At 42.7% G+C, this 17120-nt stretch overlaps 2 protein-coding genes across 2 annotated transcripts in view; one reads left to right on the top strand and one right to left on the bottom strand.

The window, feature by feature from the left end:
- The first annotated feature begins 2631 nt into the window (after nucleotides 1-2631).
- On the top strand, nucleotides 2632-10110 carry ndufa11 (NADH:ubiquinone oxidoreductase subunit A11). Its single transcript, XM_061737435.1, has 4 exons — nucleotides 2632-2790; nucleotides 5607-5699; nucleotides 8469-8591; nucleotides 9919-10110. The coding sequence occupies exons 1-4, from the start codon at nucleotides 2712-2714 to the stop codon at nucleotides 10029-10031; spliced, it is 408 nt and encodes a 135-aa protein (XP_061593419.1). The 5' UTR covers nucleotides 2632-2711; the 3' UTR covers nucleotides 10032-10110.
- A 4183-nt stretch (nucleotides 10111-14293) lies between these two features.
- Nucleotides 14294-17120, bottom strand: part of commd2 (COMM domain containing 2) — a 10440-nt gene continuing 7613 nt past the window's right edge. Inside the window, exons 3-6 of the mRNA XM_061737432.1 lie at nucleotides 16873-16955; nucleotides 16713-16787; nucleotides 16530-16628; nucleotides 14294-15015 (exon numbers count right to left, since the gene is read on the bottom strand). Coding sequence (XP_061593416.1) covers nucleotides 14818-15015; nucleotides 16530-16628; nucleotides 16713-16787; nucleotides 16873-16955 — 455 coding nt within the window. The 3' untranslated portion in view covers nucleotides 14294-14817. The remainder of the gene's footprint in view (nucleotides 15016-16529; nucleotides 16629-16712; nucleotides 16788-16872; nucleotides 16956-17120) is intronic.

Genomic DNA, 17120 nt, shown 5'->3' with positions numbered 1-17120 from the left:
CTGGACGAAGTGACATAACTTGTGAATATGATCATAGTTTTTAATATAGTGACATAAATCATTTGCGTTTGCGGACTGACCTGGAGCTCACAGGCACCAGCAGGTCCTGGTGGTCTGTGGTCCTGACCTCTGCAGCCTCCTTTAGTTGCTGTTTCTGGGCTTTTCTGTCTTCAGGAGTTGAAAGGCAGCTCTGTCTGGGTCAGATCAGCTGATTGACTTGATCATTGAAGAATCATAGAATTCTCTGTATATTTATGGTCATCAGTTTACAGTCAACAGTCTGAGTTTAAACCTGATTGAAGTCACATCATCCATAAACACCACAGCTTGTTCCATCAGGGGCCAGACGTCTCCATCCCATAATACTTCCTCCACCGTGTTTGACCCCTGATGTGGGCAGCTTTGTTTTTCCCCCAGTGGTCAGTTGAGGCACTGCATCTTCCTATTTCTGCATTGACTTTTCAAGATTAAAGAAGCTTTATTTATCCTGGGGAAACTTACTGTGCAACAGTTTCAGTACAAAGGTGGGAAAGTAATACTGGGTTAGAGTAAAAATAATGATAGTAATGTAAGTAAGTAAACTAAATGAACAAAAATTGCAGCTAAATGTCTTTACAATATACATCAGTACGACCGCCCCTGGAAGTGGGAATATGGACACCGGGTCCCAGTTGGAAGAGGGAGAGAATAAAACGGTTGAACTTCATCAAAAGGCAGGCCTGACCCCTAAAGAGTATAAAGGTTTGCAGTATTCTACATTTTCTCATGTTCAGCTCAGATTTAAAAAAAAACGGAATAGATTTTTCTGGTATTCTTTCGATATGTGTCAAATTTGCTTAAAACTTTTAAGCAAATTTTTCCTTAGGACTCGTTTCTTCAGAGATGATGTGGTGTCCAAAAGCTCCAGTTTTGTCTCATCTGTCCAGAGGACGTTCACCCAGAAACTTGAGGTTCGTCAAGATGCATTCAGACAACTTCCAGTCTGGTTTATGATGGTGTTCGTCCAGCAGAGTCGTCCTTTGAAGTTAGAAGTCACCCATAATATATCCATTAAAGCATTCCCGCTATTGCGTCTGGACTGCCAGGGTGAATTAAAAAAGTTTGGGATTTAACAATACGGGACATTTTCCCGCCACTGTCTCACCAGTCCAACCGAGGTCCATTATCTTACATTTTAAGACAGATTTAGGAGAAATCTAAAATAATTACCTGTCAACCACTTATAAACTACAATTATGTGCTCCTAGCCTGACAGGCCGACTTTTGTTGACACTGAAATGCTGTGTAATTCCTATAATAGAACCTAAATGAAAACACAAAGGGGACTTAAAGCACATTTATTTATTTTTTTACATTTTCAGTTTATGTATATAAACTGAAAATTTTTAAGAAAATAAATGTTCTTTACATTGGTTGTCTTCAAGTGAAACATTTACATGTTCTTTTAATTTGTCATTTTCACTCATGTGTCTCTCTGGCATTCACTGACTGGTGACACAGATCCATGTTTCTGTCCTGCTCATCTTTAGGAAAGTAAATTCGGTTTCCCATTTTTAGAGATATTAACACGAAGTCTTTGCTTTTTTTTAGCAGAAATGTCTTCTCTCTTGTTACATCCATCTCTCGGATTTGTTGTTCCCCTAGAAGAGCCAGAAAGGAGCATTTGTTCTACTCTTGCCCAATCTCATTACAATTCTGGCGGAACACCTACAGCTGGCTAAACATTGGGATCTTTTGACTCCTATCAAATCTGAATTTTATATGGATAATCTTACAAGAAATATATCAAACATGGTCAACATAGTTATTTTACTAGGTAAATATCACATACATAAAATCCAATGGAATAACAGCAAACCCTCCATTGTACATTTGAAAAATGAATGTAAACTTTACTTTGCGTCTCTTAAACTGATGGGTGAAAAAAATCATATTGTCAAAACCTTATATGAAACTATGTCTTTGATTCTTAATTTTTATTAATACATTTCCCATAGCTTGTCGGTAAATGTATCTTTTTTTCCTCTCAAACCCCCCAAATGTTGAATATCTGTAGATAATTGATTGTTTTGTTTCATGTGCCCTTTATTGTTTTTTTTTTTAATTTAACATTTGCAAAAAATACAATGATTACAAATCTTCACATTATGCAATTTCAAGTTGAATTAACATATAAAGAGTATAATTCAAATAAAAACAAAACAAAAAGCACAACACATTATCACCAGCCAGGGGGGATGAAATGATAACAGAAAGCCAAAACATTTACATACATTTATGGTTTCGATTGCTTTTGAATTAGTAGAAAACTTAATAGAGTCCAGATACTGATTGAATTCACAATGTGCCCCTACAGAACTTTGTTCAATAACGTTTTGAAAAAAAAAAAGATTTCGCGAGAACTGCCACCCAGGCTACAGCAGGGGGCAGTTCTCGCGAGACTAGTAACAATTCCGTTTGCAGTTTACAAATTATTATATTATAAAACGGGAAATTTACGGGAAAATATTAATATGGGAGGACGGTAGGAAAGAGAGGTAAAATACGGTAGTTTTCCGGCCAAAACGGGAGCTAGGAGGTACTGAGCCGCTAGGAGCCGCCGGTCCGGCAGGGGGCGCCACCGCGCCACCGCCGCCCCCGCTCAGAGCGTTCCGCTACACAGCAAGGACTAGTCCTGAGAGTCCGTCTGCAGCGTGACCTTGCAGGCAGAGATGGGGTACTGGGACGTCCCGGAGGGCACGGACTGCGTGGAGAAGACGTGGATCACCACCAAGCTGGCCACCGCGCTGGGTAAACGGGGGCCGGGGGTCGGGTCTGGGGAGGACCGGGGCAAGAGTCCTGGAGCTAACCCAGCTAACGGAGCTAAAGGCAGACAGAATCCAGATTAAAGAGGAAAAACATGGGCCAAAACGGAGTGTAATGCCCCGTAATTGAGCTGGAGGTGTTGGAGTAAAGGTCAGGGCTCAGCAGCAGCTGTCAGCTGTAAGCAGCTGTTGCAGGACACTGAGAGACCCACAAACATCAGTCTGGTACTGACACCAGCTGGAATCCTGAGAGTTGAAGATCGATCTCTGCTCCTCAACATCTGGGGAATTTACTAGGAAAGATGGGACTCAAACAGAGGTGTCTTCAGTATTCACATTCATTACTCAGGTAGAAGTATAGATACTAGAGTTTAAAAATACTCCTGTAGAAGTTCGAGTATCAACTCAAGTTTTTTACTCAAGTAAAAGTATAAAAGTACTGGTTTCAAAACTACTTAAAGTATAAAAGTAAAAGTAATGTAAGGGGGGAAAAAGCCATTAAGGACAAAAGCCATTGAAAATGAATGCATCTTAGTATAATGTAAATATATTAAAGCAGCATATATGTGTACTATTGAGCATTAACATGTGTTTCAGAGAGCAGCAGATATGATGACTAGTTGCCTATAAGTATTGTAATGGTGCAAAAAGTCAAACTTCAGAGGCGTGTTATCATTTATCCTAACCTTTATTGGAATGTACATCCAAGTTTAGTTGCAGGAATCTGAGGGAACGGATGTAAGAACAAAACTGGACAAGAACATCTGAAACAACCACAACCAAATTCACTCTATCTGGATGGAGCAATTTAACTGGATAGTTTTTATTAAAGGCTGAAATGAAATAGAGTAACGAGGCTGTTTTTAAAATGTAAGGAGTAAAAAGTACAGATAATTGTCTGAAAATGTAAGGAGTAAAAGTAAAAAGTCGTCTGAAAAATAATTACTCCAGTGAAGTATAGATAACCAAAATTTCTACTTAAGTAAGGTAACGAAGTATTTGTACTTCGTTACTTGACACCTCTGGGAATCCTGATAGTTGAGGATCGATCTCTGCTCCTCAAGATCTGGGGAATTTACTAGGAAACATGGGACTCAAATAATAATGATGGAAAGAAACATGAGTGAATAAGTGATAAGTCATACAGAACAGCAGAACCGTTGTGGTTCTTTTGGACTCACATGTAGGAGCTTTCCTGTCCAGCGGGGGGGACGGCACCTGTTGGTGGTGTTCCACATGGTTCTGTTTTGCCACTAATCTTTCATCATACATCATAGATGTAAAGTTTAGCTAAAGTAAGAGCGTCTCATCTCCTCTAAGAGCTGGAGATAGTGGGGAATACTTATGGCACTTTTCCACTAGCACCTACTCGGCTCTACTCATCTTAACTCGTTTTCTTTTCCATAACAATTCAGCACCTGGATCAGAAGTAGGAGGTTGGAGAGAAGCTGCTGTGACGTATTTGATTGTGTATCTAAACTAAGAAGACAACAACACTAAAGATGTAGAACCTGGAGGAGATGATAGATGTGCTGCTGGGTCTGTGGCTTGTGTTCAATACCAAGTTAAAAAATGAGAGTGAGAGAAGCTTCAAGCTGCAACGCTTTTTAATTTCTTTTAGTTTGTCTCAGCGCTGCTGAAAAGTCAGCTGGAGCTGTGAGCAGCTATGAAGAGACAGAGGTCCTGGTAGATCTGGTCGTTCCTTATCGCCCGTCTACATCCCTTTTTAATTCTCTCCTCAGCACCAGGTTTATGAACATCTGTACCTCAGGGGTTTGCTGATAAGAATGTCTGGAATGATGACGATGAACAGCATCCTCACGTAGTCCTCCTGCTGGCCCAGGCGGCTCGGGACTGTGTGAGGAGCTGTGGCGATGGACCCTCACTGCGTCTGTTGCCTCTGTACTCCAACTGGTGAGGGTCTAGTGTGGGAGTCAGTCAGTCTCTCATGTTTTCCAGCAAACTTTTCCCCCAGCTCATCAGCGCCTGAATCCAACTCCTCAGGAGTTGGAACGTGTTAACGTCCTGTAAATACACATCAGAGCTAATGTGTAGCTTCATTTCAGACGACTCCACCTCGCCATGACGGGTGTTACAGCTGCAGGTGTGTGGTCCTTCATGCTGTCCATGGCTGTCTTTTTAGGAATTATTGTTGCACATTTCAGGCAGGGAGGAATGGTGGCTTGTGAAGGGAGGGATTGAATGATTTTAGGGAAAATCCTGGTCAAGTGCCGACCACATGCTCCGAGTTCTCTTCCGGGGATTCACGGTCCTTCTTGCTTCAGGTTCTTGAAGTATCAGTGTGCTGATGAGTGGTCTGCATGCCGTAGGTCCAACAGCTTCCAACCAGGCAAAGCAATGGCCCGGTTCCTCTGTCAGGCTTCAGCATCCGCAGACGCAGTGTTGCAGTCCTGTGTTGAATACCTGGGGTTGTGGTTGGTGATGTGCTGCTCAAGCTTCCTTTCGTACGCGGCCTCGGCCTCGTTGAGGCCTGTGTCAGTTCGGCTCTGGCCTCGCTGTACTGGATCTTGTCGGAGGAGCTACCGAACGTCACAGGTCATCCAGGGTTTTTGATCAGGGTTAGGACGCGTTTCTTGACCGTTACGATGTCTGTGTTGATGTACGGTGTCTGTGTGCACCTGGACGTCCCGGGAACCAGTCCTGCAGCTGAGAGAGCTCCTCAGGCCATGTTTTCATCGTCCTCATTTGTGGCTCTGTCCTCCCCTTTTAAGGTGTAAAAGGAGTTTGTGAAATATCGGATGAATGTGCTCACCAGTAAATGTTGTTTATTGTGTGTTTCAGGCCTGGTTGGATCTGCCTATCACATAATCGCATTCCAGCCGGACTCGGCTCTGGCGGCGGTTCAGAGAGCCTCAAATGCCACACTTACGATGGGTGAGTATCACCGATCACACCGATCGAGGAGCAAACGGCCAGACATTGGCTGTTCTGGCTGTCAATCAAAAAGCCATGCCCTTAGTTACCCAGATAGCAAAATATGAGTGAATCAACGCTGAAATATTGTTACCGGTATGCAGAAATACTGAAGCAAGGTTGAAGGCTGGTCGGCCACAAACAGCTACGTTGATTCCACACTGATTAGACGTTGGTGTTAGAATTCCACCACAAAACATTGATTCAGTGACATCTTTTCTTTTTTTTTTTAAACTTATTTTTTTAATGAAAATTCCGTCAACAATTCCAGTGTCGGGTTTTACGTACTTCACAAAGCAATTATTCTCTTATCAATGTCCTTATTGTCCAGTGGTGATGGTGCTGTCCTCTTGATGTGCTTTATAATCTGTCCATTTTTCCTATTTTTCCTGAAATCGTGTCTCTTGTAATCATAGTTTATATGTCATTTTTTCCATTACAAATATTTCTTCTGCAGGGGTCAGCCACGGCCCCACGGTCGCTGGTTCTGCTTTATACCATAACCTCCTTATTGCTTTTTTACTTGCCGATAGCAGAACCTTAACAAGATATTGGGGCTGAACGATTTTTGAAAATAATCTAATTGCGATTTTTTTTCCTCAATATTGCGATTGCGATTTAATATGCGATTATTTTTTTCAAGGTCCTGTTCGCATGTATTTTTCAACTACACAAGCAATAAATCAGTCTGTTTTATAATACACAATGTCAGATTTATTTAAAGCACAGATTACAACAATAAAGAAAACAAATCTGTGTCTTTACCTCTTTACCACGTCTACACACGTCTGTACACACGAGTGTTATGGGTCGTTCTATGAACCCAATCACACAACACCAAACCGGGTTAAACTTTAGCCAAAACGAGGCGTAGTTTAATAGAAAAACACAGAAAAACTCCCACAGGGAACAAAAAACCTTCCTCACAGGAAACTCAGAACCTCTTCACAAATAATTTCACAGAGAGAAAAAAAAAACACCAGCAAACTAACAAACAAACCAACAAAGCTCAGAGTTAACAAAACGAACCAGCAATGAACAACTGGCAGCCCCGCTGTTTAACCTCTCCTCCTGATGAGCTGACGGGCTGCAGGTGTGGTTTAAGGCTGATTTATGGTTCCGCGTTACACCAACGCAGAGTCTACGCCGTAGGGTACGCGGTATGCTGACCGTACGGCGCGCGTCGCCGCGTACCTTACGGCGTAGACTCTGCGTCGATTTAACGCGGAACCATAATTCAGGCTTCACAGCGCGACTGTCCGCCCGGCTCGTGCTCGTCGCCGCGCGCAGCTCCTCGCCACGCCGACTCCGCGCTCATATATTTAATAAATGTATAAAGCCCATATATTTATAAAGCCCCGCCTGGCTGAGCCCTAACACTGAGGCCATGGTAGATACAGTAGGTTACACGCGGACACGCAGCACTTTTGACATTTTTTCCCTGCCGGCCACGTGTCCAGATCACGTGACTGGTCAAGTCGCAGCCTTTGCGGTTAGAAAATCCCATTTTATCACATTGCGATATTATCGCAAATGCAATTAATCGTTCAGCCCTACAAGATATTCATCCTCTTTTTGTATTATATCTCGAGTCAAGTTTCCCAAATAAAGTACAAGATTTGGGTATCTCGTATCCTGTAATTTTTCTTAAACCCTGCCACATGGTGGCCTGGGAGGGGGAAGTCTGGGAGAAACCTCCCCCAGGAGGCGTCCTACCCCCAGCGCAGCTCTCCCCCTCAGCCTTCTCCGGGTAAACTTGTCGTGTTTCTGGTCCAGGACCAGGAAACGGGCAGGTAGCATCTCTGCAGACCCCTCACACCCAGGACACAGTCTGTTGGAACTCCTCCCCTCTGGATGGCGCTACAGAGCACTGTACGCTAAAACCTCCAGACTCAGAGACAGTTTCTTCCCCTGAGGTGTTACTCTGATGAACTCTCATCACTCATATGGAGCTTTTCCACTAGTACCTACTCAGCCCGACTCCACTCACCTTACCCTCGTTTCTTTTCAATACCCAGATCAGAAGTAGGAGGTTGGAGAGAAGCTGCTGTGACGTATTTGATTGTGTATCTAAATGAAGAAGACAACACTAAAGATGTAGAACCTGGAGGAGATGATAGATGTGCTGCTGGGTCTGTGGCTTGTGTTTGATATCAAGTTAAAAAATGAGAGTGAGAGAAGTTTCAAACGGCGACGCTTTTTTAAAAATGTAGTTTGTCTCTGCGCTGCTGAAAAGTCAGCTGGTGTGAGCAGCTATGAAGTGACAGAGCTCCTGGTAGATCTGGTCGTTCCTTATTTCCGTTTAGATCCCTTTTTAATTCTCTCCTCAGCACCAGGTTTATGAACATCTGACCCTCAGAGTTGGATCATGAAACAGACTTTTGCTGCCATTGCTGGTTGAATAAAATGAACAAGAATCCGTCAGAGTCTCTTTCTCTGATTTCCTCCTCCTGACTCAGACGTCTGGTGCCAATAGAGTCTCAGAGTAATCAACCACTGTGCAATAATAATAATAACCACAATCATATGCTGTAACAATGCACCTTTCGATAACCATGACTAACTCATACTGCTGCACCTTTCACTTTTTAAGAAAAATTAAAAAATACATGTTAATAAGAGCTGCCATTTGCCTATTTACTGTACAGTGAGCGAAAATAACCGAGTCAGATTCCATGTCTTGTTTGACCTGACTTGTCCAAATAAAGCTGATTGTGATTGTGTTTCCAGCCACCATGGGAGCCATCTTTGGGATGACCACGTGTCTGAGCGCTCAGGCCCGCGAGGCTCCCGACGACCCCCTGAACTTCTTCATCGGGGGCTGCGCCTCCGGCGTCTTCCTGGGAGCCAGAAGTGAGTGTTGGCTGGCGTTCAGAGCTACGGGGGGTGGGGGTGGGGGGGGCGCGGTACAACTGCTGCCTTCACAGGTTGCTGGACTGTGATGAATCGCTTGCAGCATCCTTTTCATGATCAGTGGAAGTTCAGGGTTGATCTCCGTCATCAGTTTATTTGAATAACAAGTTAGGAGAAGTTATTCCTCGCTGCCTCTGGTTCCTCCCACAACCAGTGACTTCAAACAAACACGTGGAGGAACATTTACATTCATTAGGAACAGAAAACACACAGTGGTCACTGCTGTGTCGTATGAAAATGTAATTGATGACTGATCACCACCATTGATGACTGATCATCACCATTGATGACTGATCAGCTGGTGTTCAGATCTTTAGACAACAGGGCCCAGATTCACCAATATGTTCTTAAGAACGATCTTAAGAAATGTCTTAAGATCTAAAATTAAGAAGTTCATAAGAAAGTTCTTAAGTGCAATTCCTCAATATTTTCTTAAGAACCATCTTAAGAACTGTCATTTCTTACGAATTTGTTATTTTTCCTACTTAAGAACTTCTTAAAATATGTCATTGCATTGCACGCGCCAACAAACAACATTTATAGGTAGTTTGGTCTTAACCGTCAGTCACTCACTAAACATGGAGAAGGAGAAAAAGAGATGCAGGAACTTTTCAAGGTTATGGTGGATGAGATTAATGTGCAAAAAAAATACTATTGGGGAAAATAAATAATAATTAACTACCACGCTAACTAACATGCTAACAAACAGTTAACAGGCTCTTTGTGTAATTAATTACAAAGTATATCCTCAAACTATGACCTACTAGTCTAAACTGTGTTGAAAAAGGTGATATTAGAGTCTTACCTTTTCACAGAAGACATTTTAAGACAGGTCAAGGTTGTCTTAAAGTTAAGAAAAAAGTCAAGAACAAATTTGAGAACTTTTATTTCAAGAATACCATTTATTCTTAAGTTTTTTCTTAAGAAGAAAGTTGAGAAAATACTTAGAACTTTTTGGAGAATATGACTTCTTCTCTTTTTTCTTCTTAAGACTGAACTTAAGAAAAAAATGACACTTAAGAAGATTTTTTTTCTTAAGAATGTTTTGTGAATCCGGCCCCAGATCTTCGGTTAGTTTGGTGGTTTGAAGCGTTCACCTTCAACGGTGTTGCACAGTTTCATTGGGGAGTTTATGGTCTGGTGGAGGTTGTGTTGCATCAGGAAGAGGTGAAGTGGGAAGGTTCCACCTGGTTCTGCTAGACGCTGCTGCTGTGGTTTCTGCAGCGCTGCAGTCGCGGGACTCATACTTGTGTGTTGTTGTGTGCAGCTCACAGCGCCATGACCGGGACGACGGCGTGCCTGGGACTGGGAACGCTGGCCTTCTTCACTAAAGTTGGCAAAATGGAAGGATGGAAGATAGATGGACCTCCTAAACTGTAGAAAGAAGAGTGTCGGGTGAAATATTTGTTGTAAAAAGACTTAATGTAATAAAAGTTTCCTGTAAAAATGCCAAATTCAAGTCATGTTTGTCTGTCTGAAATCTTCTGGAGGTTGAACAGAAGCGGAGTGACATTTGTGATGATGAAGGAGCAGCTGATCTTCAGCAGGTGGGCCTGGTTTCATGGGGAGGCTCATGTGACCTTCATCATCATCATTTAACCTCAGAGCCTAACACTTGTATGCAGAAGACCTGAGACTGTAGAAAAGGACCTGGACAAACCCTCTGTGATGTCACCTCCAGGTTTTGACATTGAAGCTGATCGTCTCTTAAACCTACGGAAAAGTATTAGGGCCATGCAGGAGAAAAATATTTGAGAGGGGAAGATTTATTTTATTGTGCACTTCAAGAAAAAAGTTGAAATGTCGAGATTAATATTGAAATACAATTTCAAGACATTTCGACTTTTTTCTCGACATTTCCACATTTCCACATCAGCTTTGAGGAGAAATTTAAAATCTGACTCCCTGTTTAAAATACTAATGTTGCTGCTACTTCTCTGACACATGTAAGACTCCTAATGTTCAGCTTTATAATCATTATAGACAGTTTTGTAAGAGGAAACACTCCGATTCTCAGACCTGTGAATTGGAGTGAAGAGTGAGGTTTCATGAGCGTGACCACAACAATGTCTAAACAAAAGAAAAATAAAAAAGGGGGAAGGGGAAAGTGCCCCCTCCTTTATTACCGGAGTCAAATTCCTTGTTGGACAATGTTCGAACCTGGCCAATAAAGATGATTGTTGATGATTCTGATTCTCCCGGCACCACAATCACATCGGTACGCAGTTTCACAAACCTTGAACTGAAAACTGATGAAAAGTCCAGTCAATCAAACTTGTCGGCGTGGCCACGTTTACTCTTTGGCCTCTTGTGATATCATGATGCAAACTTGAAGCTGACGTTCAGCAAAAAGCTACACATTTAGTGATGAAACAAACTCTGAAATGTTTCGCTAAAACATGGAATCCGTTGTTTGAAGTCCATCCGGTGACACTTGGATCTCTTTTCAAAATATGCCAATGACATTTTAGAGGCCGGTGGTTACGAATGTGAAAGGTCCACGTTCATGATTTTAAAGAATAGAATAGATCTTTGTCATTGTCACCAGGTACAACGGAATTAAAAGTGCTCTCCAGTCAGTGCATCATATATAAAATAAAATAAATATATATCTAGACGCATTCACCCCTCCACACATACATCAACACACGGACATTACAAGAACTTTCATCAACATACAATCATTTTTGTTATTGCACATTAGCTCCTGTTTTTGTTAAGAGTGGTTATTGCTGTTGGGTAAAAGCTTGTCCTTGTTTTCCTGAGTCTGTATCGTTTCTCAGATGGCAGCAGTTCAAAGTGAGTGTCTGGGGTGTGAAGTGTCTTAATATATTTTGGGCTTTTTTCTGACAACGGGAGTGGTGGAGGTGTTCCAGTGTGGAGAACAATGTACCTAATTTAAAACTAAAAGGGCAGCAGCGTTTATAGAAAGATGTGCAAATGGGAACGCTAGAAACCTTGTCCACACAAAATCATTGTCCACTCCGAGCCGTGCCGACTGGAAGGCACTAAGGGGCAGATGTACCGTCGCCCAGGCAACGGCGTGGACGCAGCCGTCCTTTACTGGGGAACCAATCACTGCAGGCCCATTTAACAAACTTGAAGCTCACAAGTTGCAGCTTGTTGCACCATTACTCCCCGCCGGATCAGAGTACGTGTCCATCAGTGCTCCTGACGTGACTGCGACAGTCGCTGAGGAGAAGGGCGGGTTGTTCAATCCAGAATACCAGAAGAAGACGCTGTCTGAACGTATCGACCAGCTTACTCTGGTGTTCTTAACTTTCAAAACTAAATCTGAGCCGACCTGGAACCACCTTGGAGCCAACCTGGGGTCACTCAACACCAGCTGAAGCAGAGATTTCAGCAGATCTGCATATGTTAATTTCATTTAGGTTTTTGTTCCCAGAAGTGCAACATGACCAAATGGCTCTGACGTAGCGATGCACCAGCAGGTGGATGTCAGACAGGTGGACGTAGACGTTCAGGGCCGGGTGAGTGCTGATGGCCCAGTTCAGAGGGATTTCCTGCCTCATGGGAGGTTTAAAGGTCGTGTGCAGTCTGAGCGTGATCAGTGTTGTGTGCAGAGGTGTCAAGTAACGAAGTACAAATACTTTGTTACCTTAATTAAGTAGAAATTTTGGTTATCTATACTTCACTGGAGTAATTTTTCAGACGACTTTTTACTTTTACTCCTTACATTTTCAGACAATTATCTGTACTTTTTACTCCTTACATTTTAAAAACAGCTTACTCTATTTCATTTGGGCCTTTAATAAAAACTATCCAGTTAAATTGCTCCATCCAGATAGAGTGAATTTGGTTGTGGTTGTTTCAGATGTTCTTGTCCAGTTTTGTTCTTACATCCGTTCCCTCAGATTCCTGCAACTAAACTTGGATGTACATTCCAATAAAGGTTAGGATAAATGATAACATGCCTCTGAAGTTTGACTTTTTGCACCATTACAATACTTATAGGCAACTAGTCATCATATCTGCTGCTCTCTGAAACACATGTTAATGCTCAATAGTACACATATATGCTTCTTTAATATATTTGCATTATACTAAGATGCATTCATTTTCAATGGCTTTTGTCCTTAATGGCTTTTTTCCCCCTTACATTACCTTTACTTTTATACTTTAAGTAGTTTTGAAACCAGTACTTTTATACTTTTACTTGAGTAAAAAACTTGAGTTGATACTTCAACTTCTACAGGAGTATTTTAAAACTCTAGTATCTATACTTCTACCTGAGTAATGAATGTGAATACTTTTGACACCTCTGGTTGTGTGTAACGCGTTACAGTAACGCAACTACTTTCTTCTGGTACACTAGTGTAACGCACCAACACCGAACATTTGGTAACGAAACGTAGTTCCTTTTCCAATTCAGCGCAACCTTACTTCCCGGGGACATATTTGACAGCGACACTGCTTCTCAGGGTCACGCTTGCACAACGGTAGAGATCAGGGGTTCCTGGTCCTCGAGCACCCCTGTCCTGCATGTTTATGATGCTACACTGCTTCCAGTGGAAAGATCGGCCTAAAATACCCTGTTTTCTATCTTTATTTTTCTTGCCATGACCACACTGAGGCGGCTACTGTATTTGCTATCGTTTCACGGGGGTGGTGTTGAAACCTGGAGCCAAATATTTTCATGTGGAGTGCAGAATAGGGAGCACTGAAAGAAATACTTATGTCCTCAAATAAACTTTTGTAGGCAGCCCACATCAGGCCGACACATTAAGAGCAACATGGAGTCCTCCCCAAAATCAGGCACAAATACACGTAACTTTTAAGAAGTATTTCCCCACTTCCCCAGAAACCCAGATCATCAGCTTATTCATTATCAATTTGTACACAGAACTTATTTAACACCTTGCAAGCTTTACCATCTGAAGATCCTGGTCAGCTCTTTATGTACATGATGCTCTCAGAATAAACCAGGAACCTTCATGCAGACGCTCTGGGAATGACAACCTGCTGCAAACGTCTGGCAACAGGTTGAAACTGCATTATCCTCCATAACAGTACAGAATATTCCAGTAAACCCTCAAACACTTATTTTAAATCATTTATCCACAATTAATGCTTCAATATGTCATGAACTAATTTTGCTTGCAGCAAAAAAGATAATTGCAGTAAGATGGAAACCACCACACACGCTTAACATCTCCCATTGGTATTTGACTTTTCTTGATATTATCTATCTGGAAATATCTACAGTACGAATCCATAATGGAAAACAACTAAATATTTTATTTTGGTTTATGGCAGCAGATCAGATTAAAGCCAAACTTGAAAGATGTATTTAAAATTGATAAGACTACCTTGTTGCAGCTATCCTTGTCCAGTTTTTGATTTTGTCCTTTTTTTTGTTTGGTTTTTATTGTTATATTATCTTTTTTTTCCGTTTTCCTTATTATTAATTATTAATTGTTTTAATCAAATGCTTAGGTCCGAGGGGTGGGTTTGAGTGAAAATATGTGTATAAAGTTTGTTTGACATCCTTGTGGATGCTACCGTTTATGGTAAAAAAAAAAGACTCTATAAATGAAAAACCTTTGAAAAAAAAAAAAAAAAGTATTTCCCCAACACAGGTCCTGAACCATAAAAATTAAAGAAAGAGTTAAACTGCAGAGTAAAGTCTGTTCACGTTCATGTGAGGGTTTATTTCAAGCAGGAGACCTGATAAACAGCTGGGAGCTCAGCAGCTCCCTCTACAGGTGTGGAGGTCACATTACTTTTACACTGTCTGGGATTCACCTGTTCTCGTATTCTCTTCCGTTGCTACCTTCTGTTTCCTTGACAACAGATGGCTGGGATGTGAGTCCAGAGTTAGTTTGTGTGGTTTTTTTTTGCAGATAGTACAAATTAGACTCGACAAGAGTTGGACACTGCTAACTAAAGGTGATGCAAAATACCTTCAGATAAGGTGGAAACTGACATGACCCAACGTGACACCAGTGTAGCTGCTAAAGTAGAGGAAGTCCACTGGACGGAGCCGGCAGTTCCTGATCAGCTACCGCACGCTGATTTGTCCGGGTCAGCAAATCTGCCCCCAAACCAACATCCTGGACCGAGACAATTCTGCAGTTCAGACTGAAACGTGTTCCCCCCGCAGAGGCGGTGACGGGGAGGATGTGCAGGTGGCACGCGGGGGAACTTATTTGATGTTGCGCAGGATGCGCCGAGCGTGACTCGTCTTCATGGCAGCCAGAGCAGCTTCTAGAGTGGAGATGAGGTGCAGGAGGGTGCTGGGGTCCGTCTGCAGGACCCGGCCCACGCCCTCCTGGCTGCCCGTCAGGAGCAGGCGCATGGTTACCATGGGAACAACCTGCTGACGGATGGAACGGCTCGCCAGCTGGCAGGAAGAAACGAGAACATGTCAGACAAAAAGAGATATGGAGCTGATGAGAAGTCAGATGAAATGTTGAAGAGCTGCACGGTTACAGCTCCACGTGTCTACATAAATAATATTATACCACGCTCTGTGTGAATACTCCATTCTGATTGGCTGGCAGGTGGAGGTTATAAGTGATACCCAATACCTAGAAAACAAGTTTGGTCAAACTACCTGATAACTTTAATATCATTGCGCTGGATCAACTGCCAGGTGGCTCCACCTCCACCAGCTCTGGGATGTGTGATGTCACTAAACTGTCCACTCGCTGTGTTCTTCTCCAGATATTAAAACCTAACTTCTGCTGACTCATAATGACTCACATGCACTTTTTATCTTTTATTTGGAAAAGCCTTGATTTCACAGATGCAGATTTACATAGCGCCAAAATCACTTCAAGTAAGTTAACATAACATTGTACATGACATTTTGTAGAACTTCTCATGTCCAATTTGCTTCCTGGGTCTTCCCAGAATTATCTTTGTAAAATATTTACACGGAACATAGAGAGCTTCTCATCTTAAATATTACATACAGAAAATCACACACAAAGCAGAATGAGTGAAGATCGTGCTGTAGATTATATCAATTTATCATATTACAAACACATTTCAGTCAGTTCAGCAAAAGTCAGACCTAATAGGTTTTATGTTCTCAGTCCACTTAGACACATCTGGTCAAATGTCTCCTCCTCGATTTTTAGAGAGAATGACAACTTTTCCATTCCATATATTTCATATATTATTCCTATCCATTCCTCTATAGTGGGGGATTCAGGTTTTAACCAGCTCCTTGTAACAATAAGGAGTATCTGTAGCAGTTTCTTATCTTTGTTATTCCACCCCTCAAATTGGATGTCACCCATATATAGAGTATCAAACCAGTAAGGAATTGACTCCAAATATATTATGAATGTGTTTGAATTTCCCCCCAATAGGGTACAATTACCTTGCAATCCCAAAATCCATGGAAGTGATTGGCTTCCTGAGTCCCACATCTTCTCCAGCAATCATTACTGCTTGGACGTGCACTTTCAGGAAGAGCAGCTACACTGCAGAACCGTCTCCCTTTTTTTTATCCCCAATTTTTTACCCATTTCATCCCCCAGTGCTCACACCTAAGTAACAGTCCTGGGCACTGCTCCCCTCTGCCAACCCAGGGAGGGCCCTGCACTGAGCTCAGGTCTCCCTTTTGTGATCAAGGCTGTACCGTCCTGACCTGAGATGCTGCTATACTAAAGGTTTCTTTTTTCCAGACAAAGTTCCGACTTCTTACCTTCCGTCTGACAGTTTCGGCAGATCTCCCGCCTTCCTCAGAGTGTCAGAGAGAGTTTGGACACTCTGAGGAAGGCGGGAGATCCGCTGAAACTGTCAGACGGAAGGTAAGAAGTCAGAACTTTGTCTGGAAAAAAGAAACCTTAGTATATCTATCTGAAGACATAATGAACACAATACAACTGAGTTGCTGCTGCTCACCTGCACGTCCAGCCTCCACTCCAGGTTGTGGTAGGCGGGCTGACTGGGGACCAGCTGGCTCAGGATGCTGCGGATCTGGCCGTGGTGCTGCTGGTAGAGCTGCAACACAACCAGCTGTTCAACACACAGCAAACACACACACCAAAGCCCCTGGTCATGACGGCACCGGTGGCTACGGCTCACCTGCAGCAGGATCTGGTTGAGCTCCTCGCTGAAGCCTAGCACCAGCACCGAGTCCATGAAGTCCACCTCGGAGATCTGAAACACAAAGACGCGCTCGAGGACCGCCCTACGTGTGGGAGGAGCATTGTGCTGGATATTTCACGGGGTCAGGGGGGCTCACCATGTGTTTGGAGCTCTCCGCCATCAGGAACATCAGACCTTCCACTCCATGCTGGACCATCTCCACGGCAACCCCCAGCTTCCCTGCAGCAGAGAGGCCCTGTCACTCAACTGGAGCTTCAAGTTGGAACAGATACTGCACCTTCTGGTATTTGTCAACCTGGACGGGTGGATGGATGGATGGATGGATGGATGGTTGGATGAATGGATGGATGGTTGGATGAATGGATGGATGGATGGATGGATGGA

Source organism: Cololabis saira, chromosome 13 (genome assembly GCF_033807715.1).
Source record: "Cololabis saira isolate AMF1-May2022 chromosome 13, fColSai1.1, whole genome shotgun sequence".
Lineage (NCBI taxonomy): Eukaryota > Metazoa > Chordata > Actinopteri > Beloniformes > Belonidae > Cololabis > Cololabis saira.
Note: the sequence above shows the minus strand (reverse complement) of the source record. Positions and strands in the feature narration are given on the sequence as shown.